General features: G+C 54.0%; 1 protein-coding gene across 8 annotated transcripts in view; it reads right to left on the bottom strand.

Annotated features, from left to right (window-relative positions):
• Window positions 1-458: 458 nt before the first annotated feature.
• The window catches only part of CPEB1 (cytoplasmic polyadenylation element binding protein 1), a 39,033-nt gene continuing 20,617 nt past the window's right edge, over window positions 459-18,874 (bottom strand). For 6 of the 8 annotated variants that reach the window (XM_064668630.1, XM_064668632.1, XM_064668634.1 and 3 more), the window contains 9 exons: window positions 9,302-9,516; window positions 7,529-7,778; window positions 7,116-7,229; window positions 6,905-7,009; window positions 5,899-6,035; window positions 4,623-4,821; window positions 2,939-3,033; window positions 2,661-2,741; window positions 459-1,944 (listed from right to left, as the gene is read on the bottom strand). In XM_064668630.1, coding sequence (XP_064524700.1) covers window positions 1,831-1,944; window positions 2,661-2,741; window positions 2,939-3,033; window positions 4,623-4,821; window positions 5,899-6,035; window positions 6,905-7,009; window positions 7,116-7,229; window positions 7,529-7,778; window positions 9,302-9,516 — 1,310 coding nt within the window. In that variant the 3' untranslated portion in view covers window positions 459-1,830. The remainder of the gene's footprint in view (window positions 1,945-2,660; window positions 2,742-2,938; window positions 3,034-4,622; window positions 4,822-5,898; window positions 6,036-6,904; window positions 7,010-7,115; window positions 7,230-7,528; window positions 7,779-9,301; window positions 9,517-18,874) is intronic. The other 2 variants (XM_064668633.1, XM_064668631.1) reach the window with 2 other exon arrangements.

Below are 18,874 nucleotides of genomic sequence, written 5' to 3'. Positions count from 1 at the left end.
TACCCCCCCCCCCCAAACCCTCCAAGGACATGGGGCACCCGAGAGTGGCCACTGTGAGCATCCCTCACTGCACCCAAAGTCCCACTCAGCCCTCCCCACCCCTGCAGAAAGGACCCCTGGGGTCCCTCTCTCACCGCATAGCCCTGCAGGGTGTCACCCCTGCACCACCGAGGGTGGGAGCACACAATCTCTTCTGATTAACCTCATTAACTTGCTGCTGCAATTAGAGGAGCTCCAGCTAGAGCTCAGGGGTCCCACGAACACCTCTGGTAAGTGGGATCTAAAAACGCACCTCCCAGCAGAGAGAGCTCCCTCCCACCAAGTCACCGACAGTATCCATAACTCCATCCATACCCCTCCCCCCCTACCTCTGGAAGAGACACCACAAGCCCCCCCAAGTTTAGAGACACCCCCCTCCCCACCCCCGCAGTAGAGAGCACAAGAAAGGGCTTTTTTTCTGCTGCAACGTGTTTATTATGTGCCAAAAACTACACCACAGCTTACTCCACGCGTCTGTAGGAGAGTGCAGTCTTGCCTGCATATACTACAATGAGGTAGAGACTTCACAAACAGCTTCACAAAACCCCACAAAGAGCAGCTGGGATATGCAACAATGCAACATCAGCTCAGCAGGAAAGAAAAAAAAAATCATCATAATAAAGAGGGAGAAATTATGACACTGGTTCTTTGGCACACAGCTTCCGATAGAGGGGGAAGTAACAAAAAAAATAATAATCGGCATAATTAAAGGTCTCAAATCCCAGCAGCAGCATTTCAGTCGACTGCACTGTTACTCCAAACATCTCGGGAAGGAATGGAAAATTACTTGTCCCCTCTAAGAGAAAGGGCTCCCAGGAACCTTAATCGTCCACCGAAACGCAGCCCTTTTTTAGCTTGTTACAAAAAGAAAAGGTTTAAGTCCTGTGACTTTGTGTGATTAAAAACCTCTATCAACCCCCCGTAAGTGCAACTTAAAAAAGTGCAACAAACTATTTTAAAACTATATACAGCAGCTCAGAGATCATCATCCCATCCAGTTTCAAATCCAAAAACAAAAACAAAGCCCGGCCTGTCCCGTTGCAAACCCCTTGATTTACAACGTCCCGCCAGCAGCCCCCAGACACAAATTGCAATAATGTTAAAAGCTGCCAGGAAAGAAAAAAATCTCTCGTTTCAAACGACTTAAAAACTGTTTTTAAGAGTGTAAAAAGGAACTCGTAAAAACCCTCGAGCGTAAAATATGAAATATGATTTGGTTTAAATGAAGAGCAAAGTCTCCTTTGTTGTTACAGTAAAAAACGCCAGCTGAACACCCAGGTCACGCCGTCCAGGTGGGGGTAAATGAATGGAAAGGCACTGTATGGCAACGGCAAAACAATGACCAATGAGACCTGCGCTCTCTCCACCAGTATTGCAAGGAATGTAAAAAAGCGCCTTTAAAAAATAAAAAAACGGAGGCGGAGGCGCCTGCGGCGACACCCCCGCGACACGTGGCCCTTGGTTGGTTGGGTTTTCTTCATTTTCAATTTTTGCTTCTCGTCAGCAAACCAGGAACCAAAGTCTGGGAACTGCAGAATGGCTTGAGGGGCGCTCCCCCCCACTCAAAACACCCCCAAACAAACCCCAACAAAACTCACTGTGCATTAGTGCAGAAACAAAAAGACCAGCAAGTGCAAACATGAATGTAAGATTTGTTGTTTTTTTTTTTTCCCCGTCAGTCCTCAGGAAGAACGTTCCCAGCCGGGCCTGGCTCCGGCAGGCGCTTCCCTGCTCCCCACTCGGCAGGTTCTCCAAGGGACTCCCCTGCGCCTGCGGCAGCCCCGGCGCCCTTTAGCTGGAGGAGTCCCTGTTCTTCTGGTTGCGCATCAGCGGGCGGTGGTGGCGCAGGACCTCCATGGAGTGCTGCCAGTGCCAGCAGGAGCGGCAGAAGTACTTGAAGCAGATCTGTGGGCAGAGCAGAGCAGCAACACTGTGGGCTTTCCAGCAGCAAAGGGTTGCCAGAAGCAAAGCAGTTTCTCCCCTCCCTCCCTGCCCCGTGTAGCAGCCCCCGCCAGCACGGTGGATCCGTGGATGGGAGGGAGGGAATGCCAGTGATGGCATGATGTGCCCAGCCTCCATCTTCTGAACAGTTTGAAAGTCAGGGCCTGGGTACTGGTGCAGCATCCAGGCTCTGCCCCAACTCCCCTGCATCTCTGCCCCTGGAGCAGAGCCTGCTGCTGCTCATCTCCCACTCTGACTGCGTGGGAAGCCACCAGACCCTGGCCAAGCTCCTCTGCCTGCAGAGAGGGGAGGTCAGCCAGAGCCCCCTGTGCCTTGGGCAGCCCCACGAGTGACCTCAGGGTGACACACTCTGACTCCAGCTTGTCACAGCTTGCAGAGCAGCAGCCTCCCCTCCTTCCCCTCCCTCCCTCAGGGGCACTAGCCCATCCCACAGTAGGCCCTGATACACCGGCACATCACCAGCAGAATCATACCACTCCCAAACTGAGGCAGGGGAAAAGCTGCCTGCGCTTCCTGGTGAGCACCAGAGCTGCCCCTCCTCCAGAACAAGGGCTCACTCCCAGCTGGGCACCCCATCCTGCCCACTCAGGAAGGGACAAGAGGCATCCCTGGACACCAACACAAACCCACTGCTCCTGGCACAAGAGAACCAGCCTTACCTGGTCTCTGCAGAAGAATGGGCCGGGCTGGGAGCTGCAGACTTGGCACATGGAGTCCTCCAGGTAAGGGTCAATCTGGACCTGCAGGAGGAACCAGGCAGTGGGCACAGAGCAGTGCTGAGGCGACTGTTCACTCCTTGGGTACCCCACATCCATCCCCAGCACCCCTTGGGCTGTCAGCTCCCCACTTCCCCTCTGCCCGTGGGCTGTGGTGCCCCCAGCAGCACCAGCCACAACACAGATCCCCCTCCCTGGGCTGCCCCACCAGCCCCACTCACCTTCTTAGTAAACTTGGTGGTTTTGATCTCCACAAATGCAGCGGTCACAGCCTTCAGGTAACTGCGCTGGTTGTTGAAGGTGACACGTCCTGACCCTGGAATGAGCCAGATCACAAGTGAACCAGTGGGGGCTGAGGGGGAGCCACTGCCAGCACCACTCCTTCCCCAGCACAGCTCAGCTTTGGCAAGGAGATGGTCTCCAGGGCCTGGGGGCTCTGCCTGCCCCCTTGCCCAGGCCCCACACTCCCAGGAGGAGCAGCAGCTGGAGGGAGGCTGGCACAGCCCTGCCAAGGGCAGCAAAGCAGCGGCTCCACACCTGCGCCTGGGATATGCCACTGCTGAGACAGCTCAGCAGCTTTTCTTTGCAGCCTCCCCCTCACCCCAGAGCCTTATGTTTTGCAGCCTCATTGCCAGTCAGCAGCAATCCTGCGCCACTTGCTTTCAGCTAAGTTCTGTTTAGCTCTGGAAAAACACATCCATGCTTTCCTCCCAGTTCCTGTTCGGGGCCTAAGGGGAGTGCCAGCTGTTCCAGGACTGACACAGCAGCAGATTCCTCCAGTTCAACCACAGCACCAAGTGTCACCCAAACCCATCATTCCTCTCCCAGAGCATGGAACAGAACACAGGTGGGAGGGCCTGGATCCAGTCTGGAGTTATAAGAGATGCCTCAATCAGCACAAACAATCAGGGCAAAGCTTAGTTAACTACCAGAACTGAGTGCAGACTGCTGTGACTTTAGGACAGCTTCAAGGGTGGAAGTGCCACTGAGCTGTTGGGAGAGGGTTCTTGCCTACTTGGAGCAACACGGGCTCCGCATGAACCACAAGAGGTTGGGGTGATGCCCTAGGACCTCACACAGGGCCTGCACAGGGAGGTTCTGTGATACTTCATCTATGGCCTCACAGAATTTGCTTTAACAGTCATTCATTCTGCCATTCCCACCCCCTTGGGACTGTCCCCCTAAAGACACTTCAAGGGCTTCTCAGCACCATGGGCAAGTTCTAAATGCAAGACTTGCCCAGAAAAGCCTGACCACTCTCCAAGAACAGTGATAAGCAGTGACAGCTCTGCACTACCAAGCTCTGATGATGTTCCTGCCTGGCAACACCAGGAGATTCAGAGTCTCTCCTCAACTTTGTGACATGCTGCAGCCTGAGCCTGGAAAGCTGGTCCTCAGGCACATGCTATAGGGCTTTTCCCACACAGACCAGTCACCTCAGTGGTGTCCCCTGGCCCGTGAGGCCATCAGGGACATAAACAGGGGACATGTGTCATGACATGTCATGTTTCAGCTCCAGTGACAAGAGCCCAAAGTGTGGGTAAGACCCACAGCTGTCCCAGCTCCAGGAATGGAAGAGCAGCTGCAGCAGCATCCAACAACCACTAACAGCACCAAACAAGGACAGGAAACCCTTCACTAATGCCTAAAGAGGTATTAAAACCCTCAAGCTGCTCTGGAATAACCTAGGATCTTCCAGTTCCCAGGCACATCAACTCTGACAGCCCTCTCCAAGGTTGGTGTTGTCTCCCCATGGCCAGGAGGTGAGGAGCACAGACTGTGGAAGAGGTTGAACAGACATCTGCTCCCAGAGCCTGGCACCTGGGCAGTCTTCCAATTGAGGGACAAGCCAAGGGCACCACTGCAGCCTGCTCAGAGCATGATGCTGGCGGGACTGTCACTTACCAATGGGATACTTGTGCTTGTCCGTGTCGATGCCAGCGTAGACCACCCCTCCAAACAGGTCATACATGACGGCTGCCAGGGCCTCTGCGTTGAGCATCCCATGCAGGGCCCCCACGAACACCGTCTTGCTGGGGTCGAGCCGCTGTGATGGGCTGCGCACGAAGTTGCTGTCGGCCAGGACCCACGGGATCACCTGCACCTGGAACCACACACACACAGGGCAGGTCAGCCACGGCCTGCAGAGCCACACGCTGTGTCCTCAGCTCACAGGAGCCATCCCAGACCCTCAGACCACACTCCTGAGCAGCAAGTGTCACTTGTTGTTGCTGCTCAGGGTCCACATCTAGGGCGTCCCAGCTCTGGAGCTCCAAATACCTCTGGAGAGTCCACAAGGGAACAAAACCAACTCCTGCTTCCAGCCAAACTGGAGTCTAAGCCACCAGTCCCTTGAGGCTGGCAGCCAAGAGACAATCCACATACCTGCACCAAATGTTTATGGCCCAGTCGGATGCCTCCCAGCACAGGAGCCTGTTGCTGGAGGGGATCACTGGAACAACCCACCCACTGCCAACTCCAACAGGAGCTCCCATCTGCTCAGCAGTTAATGGAGGGGTCCAGAGAGGAAAAGCTTCTGGCAAAGCTAAATCACCAAGCACAGAAGCACTGCCAATCGCCAGACACCTGGAGAGCTGTCTGGAGCAAGTTAGTTTGTGCCTGTCTAGGTAAGAGCTGGATCTCCATCCTGTAACTCCCCTAACTCAGGCAGTGGTCCCTGATCTGAGGTTCCCCTTTCCTAGAAGGCCAAATGGAGCCTCCAGCAGCCTCAGTACCTCCAGAGCACAAGTCAGAGCCAGACAAAGCTGCACTGGGGAACAACCTGGGATCTAAAGTATCTGCCTGGGGAACACGAAAGCCATTAGTTTTGCATCCAGTGACCAGCATGCAGCCTGACAAAGCATCAGAGGGATCCCAGTCTGATTCCAGAAGCAAAGGTGTGCTAGAAGCAGCATGGAGCAGTAGAATTCCCTGTTCCCGTGCTCCTTTCCAGCTAACTGAAGCTGAAGGCAGGGTCTGCCACCAACCCACAAGCTCCACATCAGTTTAACACAAGCAGTTGTGAAGGACACAGACACGGCCCTGACACATCCCCACCACAGCAACACACCAGTTAAGGTTGGCCAGGAGCCAGCACTCCTGCTGCTGCTGTTCCAGCCCTGCTTTCCTTTTCTCCAAGGATCTCATCCACATCCCCTGCTGCCCCTGTGGCTCTGCTCACCTCTTTGCAGCGCATCCTGCGGCTGGACATCTTGAAGTAGTACTCACTGAGCCCGTCGGGGCTCAGCAGGTCCTGGGAGCACGCCTGGAGCAGCGCACGCACCGACTTCTCCGACTCAAACACCAGGTACACGTATCCTTTGGAGGGGAAGGGAGAGAAACAGCTGTTAGAACTGTGGTGGAGAAGGCAGGCATCATCCCAGTTTGCAGACGCCCTCAAAATCCCTCAGATGCCACCTGAATTTTCTGTGTGACAGCTCTTGTTGTCCTCAGCAGACTCTTTGTACAATCCAGAGTATGGCCAAGCTGGGAAGAGCCCAAACCCAGCGTGGCACAAGAGGCAAAATGCCCACATCCCCAGGGGCCACTGTCTCTTATGCACAAACCACACCTGGACATGCCAAGTGGGTACCACCAGCCTGGCCACAATGAGGCCTGCAGAAAAATGGATTCTGCTTCACATTTACAATATCCTGGCTCAGAAATGTAAGTCCAGGATTTTAAAGTCACTTCCATGGGTGCCAGCGCTGTGCCTCACACTGCTCTGGTGCCTGAACAGGGCCAGTGGGCACCAAACAGCCACTTCCTACCCCATAACTCCCTCCTGCTTATACAACATGTCAGTCCAGCTGCTCCAGACAGGATCAGGCCCTGGACATTGCTGGCTCCTGGTCCCCAGGCTGTCAGTGTGCTGTGGGCGCCCATGTGGACTCACCACATGCTGGCAGTGGGGACCAGCTGTTATCTGGAGCCACAGCCCCATGTGGAACTCCAGAAACAATCCAGAGAAGGTTCCCATCACCCCATAGCTCTGTCCAGCCCTGCTAGGGAGGGGTGGGGACACTGGGTTGGGGGTGACTCTGCAGCCCAGGTGCAGACCCAGGTGAGGGCGGGACATTACCCAGGGTGCTCTGTACCATCCAGTGACCAGCATGCAGCCGTACCATCCCAGCATCCGTGCTGTAACATAGCATGGGAAAAAAGTAACCCTACCGTGTCGCTATTACCTTTAGGCATATTACCTTTGGGAGGACAGCGTGGGTGTTTGCCATCCTTACCGGGCCACTCCACACTCAGGGAGCCAAAAACACGGAAAGTGTTGATCAGCCCAGCTACAGGCAGAAGGAAAGAGGTCAGTGTGCCCCCGCAACGACTCCATCCTGCACCCTTCCCCATGTCAACACCCAAGGCCTCAGTGTGGGGCCAGGGGCTGCTCACCTTCTGTGATGTCCCATGGGACTCCTCCCAGGAACACTTTGCAGGAGTAAACAGGGTTCTTGTAGTTTCGGGGAGGCAGCTGCCCGCTCCAGGTGCAGGTTGCTTCGTTCACAGCTTGGACAGACACCAGTAACACTCAGTACAGGATCACTTCCTTCCCACTCTCCCATAGGTCTCCCCCATATTCCCCAACTACAGGCTGAGCAGAGCTGCCCAGACACAGGCAGCTGCCCAGACACCTGCCTGTTCTCTCAGCAAGTAGGAGCCAGAGCCAGGCTTGTGCCTGGAGAAAGCCCTGCTCTTGCGCAAGCTCCATGCCCAGCCACGGTGCCCGCACAGACACCACCATGCCCTCCCAGAGGTCTGGGACCATCCCCTGGCCCTGCAGCCTGCCAGGACCACCCCCAACTCACCTGCTGCTTGCCGATGAAGCCGGGCTTCTCTTTCGATACTGAAGGGGTCTTCCGGAGAGTCCAGAAGATCCCAGGAAGGCCACGCAGATGCTCCAGGCCATCTTTTCGATGCACTGGCTGGGGAGGAAGTTACTGCAGCCAGGGCAGCTTGATCTTGATCCAGCTGGGATCCCACTCCCATCTTCAGGGGTTCTCTTGACACCCCACCGAGAGGCAGGAAGGGCAGAGGTGGGGAGATGCGAAGGCTTGACTGTAAGAGAAAGGCCACATTGAAATCCAGCTCCAGAGTAAGAGCACATAATGCCGGGGTGAGGCACCACACTGGGGCTGTCCCCTCACCCATGGCACTAGAAGGAGCTCTCAGTGATCTCCCGAGACCCTCTGACATCTAGCAGAAGCAGGAAAGCAGCCACCCATCTGCCCCAGCACCCTCACAGGACCAGAACTTCTCTGGCAAAGGCCTGTCCCTGCAGCCATTCCCCCCATGCCCATGATCAATAGCAGGGATTGTTAAACAGGAGGCACCTCACAGACCACAAAGCCAAGAGTTACCCCCTGCTACACAACCCCAAGGACACTGTAACATCCAGGGAGCACCAGCCACCCCAGGAGGAATGGCTTCAGTGGGCAGGGCTCACTGGCAGCAAAGGCACCAGCTGGATCCCACCCCTCCAGCCCAGCTCCAGGCCCACCTGACCAGGAAGTGGACACTGCTGGCCACAGCCACTCACAGGTTTCACATGCCCCTCCCAGGGCAGAAGGAAGGAAAGCATGGATTGAAGGAGAAGCAGGGATGTGAGACACTGTGCAGCTCACGCTGCCAGCTGTGCTGCAGATCCATCCCTGTGGCAGCTGCCCACACCAGGGCCATGCCAGGAGACCTGACCTTCCCAAACAAGGCCAGCACAGAGCCCTGTGCCCTGCACTGCCTGCCACCATCCCTGCCTGGAGTGCTGCAGTCACTCCCAGAGGAGATTCTGATTCTCCAGGGTGGATCACAGCAAAATCAACCCTGCATCCAGTCAGCTGTGTCCTTCACATATATCCCAACCCCTTGTCCAAGGCGTCAAGGCCACAACCACACTGTGGCAGAGCCAGGAGCAGCTCCTGGCTTTATCCTCCTGTGCCAAGGCCAGGCCAGGCCATGCAGCAGCACCTCCTGAGCTGGCTGGAACCAGGCTGTCCTGCTGGCATCCAGAGCTGCTGCTCACAGAGCACAGCACAGACTGGGGCAGCGAGACTGACGCTTGCCGTGCTCCCTGCCTTCCAAATTTAGCTGTGCTTTAGGGAATAGGAGCAGGCTAGACCCAGTTTGCTCAAGAAGAAACAGCCCTGAGATGGGGAACTGCAGTCAGCAAACAGGAAGGGCAATGAAAGGCAGGGACAGGAGCTCCTGAGAAGTCCAAGTTGGAGCCTGGAAGTAGCTGTGCTCATCAGCAACCTCCCTGCTGGAATCAGGACAGACATCCACCTTGACACACACCAGCTCAAGCACTCAGACCTCCCTGGGAGCTACTATAACCCATTAGGGCTGCAAGCACAGAGCCCTACAGCCAAAATATTTATTCAGAAGAAAAAATATGAGGATATTACTGGCTTGTGCTGAGGGAGTGCATGAGCAGCCCTTCTCCCAAACCCTGGGCTGTGTCAGCGTGGGCATGACAGCTCCCTCCAGCACTCCCTTCCTTGGCAGCCCCCCACAGCTCTCCCATGCTCCCCAGAAACACAGCAACATCCCAGGAACCACAGAGTGGGCACAAGACCCAAACTTACGATCAAGTCTGAGAGGTGGTCGGAGCCAGAGCTGAACCCACTGGTGTCAGAGTCCGAGGGGCTGCTGGAGCGGGAGTCCAGGAGGGACCGGGAGTTCCTCAGCGACGGCGTGGAAAACTTTTCTGACAGGTCTGAACCAATGGGGTCTAGAGGCAGGAAACTCAGTGGGGGCTTCCCCAGGACATTCCCGAGAGGGTTACTCAGCATGCTGAGAACTGCAACAGAGAGACAGTGTCTGTCAGTGCTGCAGCACAACACACCACCTTCCTCTCAGCTCTTCTGGCAGAGGCACCGGGCTCCTGCCAGCCCACAAGTGGCATGTCAGGGAGGTGGCACCTCTGGCAGGTACCAACCCTCTCCACAGCTCTTTGCCATCAGTTGTGCCACGGTGCTGCACTGCCGGAGCCAGCAGCAGCAGCCTGGTGTGGCTGACAAACATGAGAGTGGGTTAATCCCCTGAAACCAAGATCAGCCAGAAATCCCACTTCGTCTGGGAGAGAATCAGAAACCCCGAAACCTAGATATGGATCTCAGAGGTGCTCTGGACAGGCCTCTCTGACCAGCCCATGCCACTTCTTGATGCTTGTGCCGGAGCAAGCTGGGAGCCTGGGGTGCAGCTCCCCAGCAATGGGGGCACACACCAGGCTGAGAGGAGCACACCAGCAGGCATTTCCAAGCTTAGAGGTGGGATACTGCCTCACATCAGCCCCACCAGGAGGTGGTTATGGGCAGCCAGGAAGGTGCCAGCCTGACCTGCTGACGGAGAGGCTTTGCAGCCCTCAGCAAGCCCCGTCCCTGGTGTGTGTTCCCAACAAGCCTGTCTGGTCAGGCCTCTGCCTGAGAGCCAACAGACAGGTACTCGCCAGACTGCTTCCCTCACACAGCAGGTGTGTCTCCCACTGAGCAGAATCCAGGCAAATTCCTCTCTGCAAATGGAGTTGTCCCCCAGGCAGAGCACCAGACCACCGAGGGGTCAAAGTCATGTCCTGGTCAGTGATGTCCAGGCAGCTGCCACCCAGGAGGAGAGAGCACAGGGCAGGCTCAGCCACACAGGATCCCACAGGGGCACAACACCAGTCAGCTCTATTCAAAAGGAGCAAGTCTCAGCAAGTTGAATGTGTCCCCAAACCCAATGGAAAGAGCAAAGCGTTCAGAAATGGTTTCAATTATTCAGAGCTTGAAAAACAAGGCAGTTTGTCCTGAAGCTTTCAGTTTTCAGCAAAGCAAGTTTGGGATCCACTTGAGCTCCTCCAGCCCCATCTGATCTCAGCCAGCTGGACCACAGGGTTTTAATCCTGATTTTCAGCAGCTCCTGTGCAGATGAGGATTAATAATCCAAAACACCTCCCAGTCCAGGAAAGTAAAAATGCCATCATGCTTCAAGTACACTATGGTCAGACACCAGGACAAGGCAGTGTCAGCACCAGAGAAACCTGCTGAGGTGCCCAAGGCGAGATGCTGGGATGTACCTGTCCCAAGCGGCATTATCCAGAGGCACACCTGCTGTGGAACTGGCATCTCCAGCCTCATACTTAGGGAGAAATCTCACAACACCAACAGAGATCCCAGACAGGTATGGGTAGGTCCTTTACTTGACAATCTCCCTTAACCCAGCTGAGCCCTGAGTGACAGTCACAGCATCTTCCCACATTTGCAGAGCCTTATCCCTGCAAATTTCCCCTATTTTGGCTACAGTACAGGACTATGCACTCACCTATGACCACACCTGGAAAGGGATATCCTGCCCTTGGCTCTCCCCAACAGCAGCACCTGTGCTCACACCCAGCCCCGCAGCCACGGGAAATCCCAGCTGGCCCAGCAGTCCTTACCTGGGCAGAGCCCCAGGAGGCGAGGGAATGAAGGCAGCTGGAGCCAGGGAGGATGCTGCTCCCTTCTAGTCAGGGCTCAGAGCAGGGCAGAGCATCTCCCAGCCCAGGCAAGGCACACTACACTGCTCCACCGACTTCTCTGAAGCCACGTGACATGTTTAAAAATACAGCCGGCGTATTGTTCCAGGGAGACAGCTGAATGTGTCCGACAGGCTCCAAAATCTGATTAGTCACTAAACAGCACAAGAGGCAAAGCAAAGCAGCTGATCCCATGGCCCAAACGCTCCCGCACTGACGCCCTCCTCCTCCCCAGCCAGCGAGGACAGTGGGTTTGGAACGCCGGGCAGGGAGCAGCCCTTTGCTGACTCTGGCTGCACAGCATTCCAGAGACCTGGAGCAGCAAGTACCAGGCAGATTGCTACAGGCAATGCTGTCCTGCACCTCATCTCCTGGTTACCGGAGATGAGGGATCACAGCTCCATTCAGGATGCACTAGCAAGGGTTTGGGAGCTCATCAAGAGCTCCCAGAGGCATACAGGGTCCAGCTGCTCTGCCCCATTTATTCACCCTTACCCCTGCCACCACTTATACATTTCTCCCAGGAATGCTCAGCTCTCACCACAGCTACAAAACCAGTAAGGCCAGTATGAGCACACCGGAGTAGCAGGATTACTGGCCTTTAAAGGGATCCACTGTCTGGACATTAACCACCAGGCAAAATCCTGCTGGCTCCAACTGCCCCACTCCTAACCTCATGTCCTGGAAGTGCTGACATTCTGCTGTTAATGCAGATGGATTCCATCCACTCCAGCAGCTTTGACAGCTCTGCACAGGCAGCACTTGGTTACACGCTCTGCAGGATACACTGAGCTCGTGGGAGACCCCACATCACCCCAGTGGGCCTGACTCAGCTTCAGCTGGTACCCACGGCCTCTCAGAGGGACATTGGGAGGAAAAGCCATGAGCCATGCTCAGCATTTCCTCCTTTATGCTTGCTTAGTGCCCTGAACCCAGCCTGTTAGGTGGCCTAGGAAACACCAGCATAAACCACCAGATTTTATTCCTCACCCCCATCCTGATGGAATCTTGCTCTAACTCCCTACTCTAACCCACCCAACCCCTTCTCGCAGATGGGGCACAAGAGCCCAACACAGGTTGGCCATCTAAAAGCCCTCAAAAGTCCTTGTGGCCACAGTTCTCCCTGGGAATTTGTCCTCGTGTCCCCTCCCAACCAGACAGCTCATGGAAGGGAATAACCATTCCCAATGCGCATGGCAGGATGCATCAACAATTCCTGGTGTCAAGAACATCCTTGCAAGTCCCAAAGTGAAACAGCAAACGTCAGGGGAACAGACTAAGAAAAAAAAAAAGTGAGTGCAAAGAACTAAGTATTTTTCACATCTAGAGGGGAAATTTTAACCGAAGGGTCAACACAGCTCGCACAGCAGCCACGTGGGGAGAGCTTCTGGAACTTTTCCTGCCTCCACTCAGCTCTGCAAGGGAGGCACATGCCAATGCTCCTCTGCAGGGGACAGCAGGAAAGGAGCTCTTAGTAGAAACTCGGTGCTGACTTTTGACTCACTGCTGCAGCTTTAACGACTGATCTGGAGCCAGCACACTCTGCTCCATCTCAGAGCGTGTAAGCCCAGCACTGGCAGGTTTAAGAGTTCTGTGGAACAGCCTTGACACCCACGTGGCACTGCCAGGTCATGGGCATGTAGGGCTCTCGCTGGAGAAGGAGCATTCTAAAAACCATTGATCCTCCTTAGCTGAGCTTTTCCCAGTAAATGCTGTCAGACCAAGGCTGTTGCAATGCACCTTAATTCCTACATCATGCCAGGGCTCCAAAAGATACTGAGGGGAGCACAAGCCTCTTGGAGCCATCACACCCAAACCAGACACTTCACAGAAATAAGCAGCTACCCTGAGCCCACAGTAGTGGTTTCACAGGGCACTGGTTTTAACTCTTGAGGCCAACTCTGCCCACAGACCCCAAATTATCCTTAAAGTCCAGTTACCAACCACTGAACTACCACTTTTAAAGTGAATTTACCCAGTCTCAAGCAGATCACTCCATCAGCACAAGCTGCAGTTCACAGCACACCTTGGGAAAGGTGGCCTAAAAAACAGCAAGATGCCCAATGCCCAAACCAAACAGCTTCAGAACAGCTTTTATTTTTCCTCCTGCCAGTTAAGACTCCCAGCACATGCCCAGGACCCTGGAGCACACAGCTCTTCTTGTCAATTAGCCCATGGCACTAAGTACCACACGGAGCATCCACTGAATTTACTCCTGACAATCAGAGCTGACCAGAAGCTCTGCCACCACCACCACACTGACCTCTCAACAAGTGCTCCCGCTTGGCTCTGGGGAGACCACCCAGCAGAACAAGCTAACAGGAGATCAGTGCTGACACTGTTTGGTTTTAGTCAAATTATGTAGCAACTGCATCTTTCCCAGAGCAAAAATCCCCCTCGCCTGACAGCTGTCCAGGTCCTTCTGTTCAAGTTCACTCCCCACACTCAGAACATCAGTGGGAGCTCCCCTCTGGCTGGAAACAGCAATCCTGTTGCAGGAGCAGGGTGCCAGGCCCCAGTTCTTATGCTGCCAGCACCGTCTGGCACCTGCAGGCTCCGAGCGCAGGCGGTTCCGTTCCACGCTTGGCACAGCCCCGAGTGTGAGGGGAGCACACACACACATGTACTCTTTGAAGTCGTGCTCTGAAGACATGTTACAGCCTCTCAAAGCTCACTGCAGGGCTGGAAAAAGCCTATTTATAAGAGTTCAGGACTTGTCTGAGCAGGTCCATGATGTCAAGGCCTTCAGAGGGTCACTTCCGCTGGCTGGCACCCCCAGCAAGGTTAGACAGAGCCACACTGCAACCTCCAGAGAGGAGATTCCAGAAGTTTATCTGCTGGGAGACTACTCAGCACAGAAAGGATGGTAAACTTAAGACTTCCCCTGCATCCACCAACTACTAAGGCTGGAAATCCACCCTTCTGCTTGGATGCTCTTGCAGAAATAACAGGAAAGCTCTTACCAAGAGAACTAAGGCAGAAGAGCCAGATTTCAGTGCCACCATGCTGCTGCTCTGACCAGGTGACACCTGAGGCCCAGAGGCTGCAGAGCCATGTACACTTTGGGGCAGTGCAACAGGGCAGGGAAGCAGCATGACCAAGGCCCTGGAGACTGAACACAGTGCAGTTTCTTTTGTCATGCATCAAATAAGCTTGTAAAGGAAAAAAAAAAAAAAAAGCTGATGTCCTAAACAATAGCCTGCTGCAATTCCAAAAAAACAGCTCGTCTGCAGTTTTTACCACCCAGTCAAGCTCTGCCCCGGTGGGGTGGGAGCAGCTGAATGTTTTAGTCAGCCAAAAAGCAGCACCTCCTACAGACACTGAGCAACTCCATGGCAAGAGAAACATTTGCATGTCTGAAAGGCAAATGGGCACCTCAACCTCCTCCTACAGCTCTACTAAGTCAGGCAGTGACACAGCCAGACAAGCTGCCAGGGTGAGATCTCCCCCTCTGTCAGCAGCTCAAAGCTACAGGCAGGGAGGGGGTGATCAATACTCCAGCCTAATCCTAAGCAAAGTTTTAGCACTCCTCACCTGCAGCCGTGGGACCTGGAGCTGCCTGTGAGGAGCCAGCACAACTGGGGCCACAGGGCCACCGACTGAGCCACAGCCAGCTGTGGGGCTGCACCACACAGCACAGGAACGGGCTTTGCCTGGCACAGGGAAGGCAGACACTGGATTCCCCCTTCCATTTACAGACCACCAAACTCTTACAGGGGCACAAAGAAACTGAAGAAGCTGCAGCAAGAGCAGTGGCACAAGAATTTCTTCCTCTTAAGTGGAGCAGCCGCAGGACAAGGCCAGTGGTGGAGGGGAACTCTGTCCTTGGCCCTTGGAGCTCACCTGAGCAGCACACTGGATACCTCCAGAGGTCCTGCCCACCTTAAATCCTCACAATTTGATTTTGTTCCCATTATCCATTGAAAAAAGCAGTCACTGCTGTCGTAACAGGAGCCAACCCAAGTCCAAGGCACGCAGTCCTCTCTGGGCTGTATCACCACAGAAGTCTCAATCATCTCAAACCAACTACCAGCTCACTACTAGAAAAGCAGCTCCCAAAACTGCAGAAGTGATCAAACCAGCAGCAATCACCATCTAAATAAGAACTACAGCACAGCCTCCCTTTTGTTTCTGAACTACAAAAGAGGAACCTCTGCCCTCACAGATTCTTCATTTGGGGCGAAGAAGAACTGAGGATATTCAGGCAGCTATTTCTGGCTTGCTAAGAAGGGGGCAGGGGAATAAAAAAGGCAGCATGATCCCACAGCTGAACCACAGAATTAGAGTCAGGACACCTGAGGTCTATTCTTGGTTCTGTCACCAAGATGGTAAGTCACTTGCCCTGAAAAATGGAAACAGCAGCAGAACTAGGAAGAGAGAGAAGCTTATTGCATTAACACCAGGGAGCACAGGTCCTCCACCAGCACCAAGAGCAGGGCCTGGCTGACAACAAGGCTCACTGAGGCAGGGAATTCACTCCTGTGTGTTTCTAGGAAGGGAGAACAGATGCTCAAGGTAAATATATAAATAAGAAAAGACAGCTAAAATGGGCTTCAGAATTAGAAATGTCCAGGGTCATTCACTAAGCAGGCTGCCACAACCACGACTGTTTTAAAAAGATCAGAACACTGAAGTACAGCAGATTTTAACATTTATCAGTCCCAGAGAGATTTAAAAGCCAACATATTCAGGTCAAATTCTGCACAACAAGCTTCAGCTTTGCAAGTCCCAAGAACAAACACTTCTATATTTAAGTACCAAACTCCTCTCAATTATCTGCAGCAACATCCAGGGTGCAAACTCTGCTGTGTGTTACCTGTGCTAACAAGAGTGACTCATCCTGACTCTCAGCTGCATCAGTCTGGGGGTGGTGAGTCCAGGATAGCCCCTTTAGAAGGGGGGTTCTCTGGAGGGGTTGAGGGGAGCAAGGTGTTGGCCCTACCCCTCTGGACAAGGCAGTAGCGAAGGAAGAACTGGAAGAAGGACAGGCTTTAGTCTCAAATGCAATCTTATTTGAGAAATGGCACATGAGCTTCACTAAGGCCTTCAGCTGGCACAAAGCCACTGTCAGACTGGCACTTGCAGCCCCACCAGTGATGACTGCAGGTTCCCAGTTATCTTCCAGAGGTCTGCACGCCTCAGCATCACAGCTTTGGGGGTTTGCCTCACCTTCCCTCTGCACTCCTGGGGAGAAAACCAGACAGAGAGACAAGGAGCTGGGCATTTCACCGCATCCCTCCCAAAGGGGTGGCAGCAGCTGCCGTGCCCAGGAGCAGCCTCTGCGCTGGCGGCAGCACAGACAGCACCTGTGATTCAGCTGTTTTGCCAGTGCCTAAGGGACCAGGCACAAGGAGATGTGTTTCCAGGGTGCAGCCCTGGCTGGAGATGCCCTGCTCAGTGCCCCAGGCCACACCCCATGTGTTCAGTCCTACAGCAGCACTGGGAAGGGACTGTGCAGTGACAGCTCAAGGACCACAGCACCATCTGGAAGTGGATCGTTTCAGAGCCAACCCAGTGGAGATGCCCATTTAATGGGTGTTGTTCTGGGAACACTGTGGCACCCCAGGAATTAGCTTCTACAGCCCCCTTGGCCCACTGCTATTTCTGCAACTCTCCTCCAGCAGATTTCCTACCCTGAGCAGGAAGTTGGGCTGGATAACCTCAAGAGGTCCCTTCTAACCTGAGTTACCCTAAAAAAAAGCCAGCCTGCCAAGAGCACTGCAGAGGACTAAGAGCCCTCTTACAGCAGTTCCACATGCTGTCACTGCATAAAAAGTCAGCAGGAGGGATTTCACCTGTACAAACAGGCCCAACACTCTCTGCTGCCCTGGCCCTGGTGACACCCCAATGACAGGTCACCCTGCAATGCCACACCTGGGTATCACTGCGCCCAGGGACAACACAGCACCAGGGACAAACTCAGGCCTAAGGCAGCAGGAGCTGGGGAAGAGGAAGAGCAGGCATCACTCTTACCTTCTGCTACAGGCAACCCCAGCACACTGGGAGAGCAGCTCCCAAAGCTGTTCCCCATCCCAGCTCCATGTGGAAGCACTCAGGCCAGCACACACTGTGCAGTTTGCTGTGAAGGTACTGAACCAAAAACAAATCCAGGCCCTCTTCTAGAGAGCTTCCATGTTCCCACCAATGGAGCTGCAGCAGACAGAGCCTTTCAGGTCGGCTCTGTCCAGCAAGGAACCATCCCATCCACTGCTTAGACATGTAGCAGTACAAGGGCTAGAGGAAAACTCACCCACCCCATTTCTTATCTGACTGGGACAATTCTAGGGATGAATCTTACCCCCAAGGCCAGAGCTTGCACGCAATAAACCACTGTGCTGCTACCTCCAACATCAGTTACAAAAAGACTAAGTTACCAGTAGCCTGGTGCAGTTCAGAGCCACCAAACAGCAGCTCCAATGCTCTCCTCAGAAGGGAACACACCTGTTAAGGCTCAATTCCAGAGTAAGCCAAGAGAAATGTCCTCCAGACCACCACTGGACACACTGCACACTTGGCTGCTCCAGAGGCCACAATCAAATACCCCTCCCTGAGAAGCCAAGAGGAGGGTTTGGGGTGGTGCCCCCCTGCTCCCCCAAGCCACCTCCAGCACAGGACTGGAACTGCCCTGACCCACTTCAGTTCTGGATGGATACAAGCAGAGATGCTGGTTGGGTTCCTGTTCCACTTACTCCTCTATTTGCATCTTCTGTTGTACAGCATCAGCGCAGATAAAAATAAATCTGTTTTAGGAGAAGCTGCTCAAATGGAAGCTTTAAGAGGTGGATTAAGAGCAACTGCCATTAGAAACCAATTGCAAGCTCAAGTTTGATACTTCTTTTACTTATTTGATACATATTTTATTCTGTTAAGGATCAAATACTGCTGCCACATGAGCAGTGTGCAGCTATTAAGTGCTTCCCTGCTTCCCACTCCTCAGCACGGCCACTAAGGAATCAGCCCACGGACCATGAGCAGCCCTTATGGAAACACTCAAGGAACAAGTGCCCATTAAGCACCCACACCAAGTGCAGCCTCAGAAAAGCCCAACAAGAGCCAGGATGGCACAGGACAAGCTTTCAGGGACTCCTGGAGTACAAGCACCAAGCAGTAGACCAGGAGAGTCAAGGCAGCCCCCAGCTTTGTTCCCTTATGCCATTATCACCCGTAAACTCCACACAGGAGGCACCACCACCACCACGTTTGTGCTTCCACTACTATTCCCTGAACATCACCGGGCTGCTGGGAAAGCCTGTCTTCCTTTCAAGGCAACAACAGGCACCTAGAATATGGAATTCAGGAACACCACCAAAACTCTGGATACCTGTTAACCTGAACCAGACAGGTTTGAGGTCAGCAAGAGGTAGCCTTGTCTCCTTGCCCCAGCAGCCACACCATCAGTAGTGTGAAAGAACCTTTCAGTGCATTTTCTAAGCAGACTTGGGCTTCGATCTGACCATGTCTTACTCAGATGAAGCGCTTGCTCCCTGCACCCAAAGCTCCCCTTTCACTAGAGAGCAGGAAAAACCATCCTTGGATACTCTAGTGCCAACCTAGTGTTATCCAAACGCTGAGCTCTCCCATCAGGATGAGCCTCTGAAACATTCCTCTAGCACAAGGAGAGGGATTTTTTTACACAGCCAAGCAGGAATATGCAGGAGCTGAGGAT

The sequence above is a fragment of the Pseudopipra pipra genome, chromosome 12, assembly GCF_036250125.1.
Source record: "Pseudopipra pipra isolate bDixPip1 chromosome 12, bDixPip1.hap1, whole genome shotgun sequence".
In the NCBI taxonomy this organism is placed as follows: Eukaryota; Metazoa; Chordata; class Aves; order Passeriformes; family Pipridae; genus Pseudopipra; species Pseudopipra pipra.
Note: the sequence above shows the minus strand (reverse complement) of the source record. Positions and strands in the feature narration are given on the sequence as shown.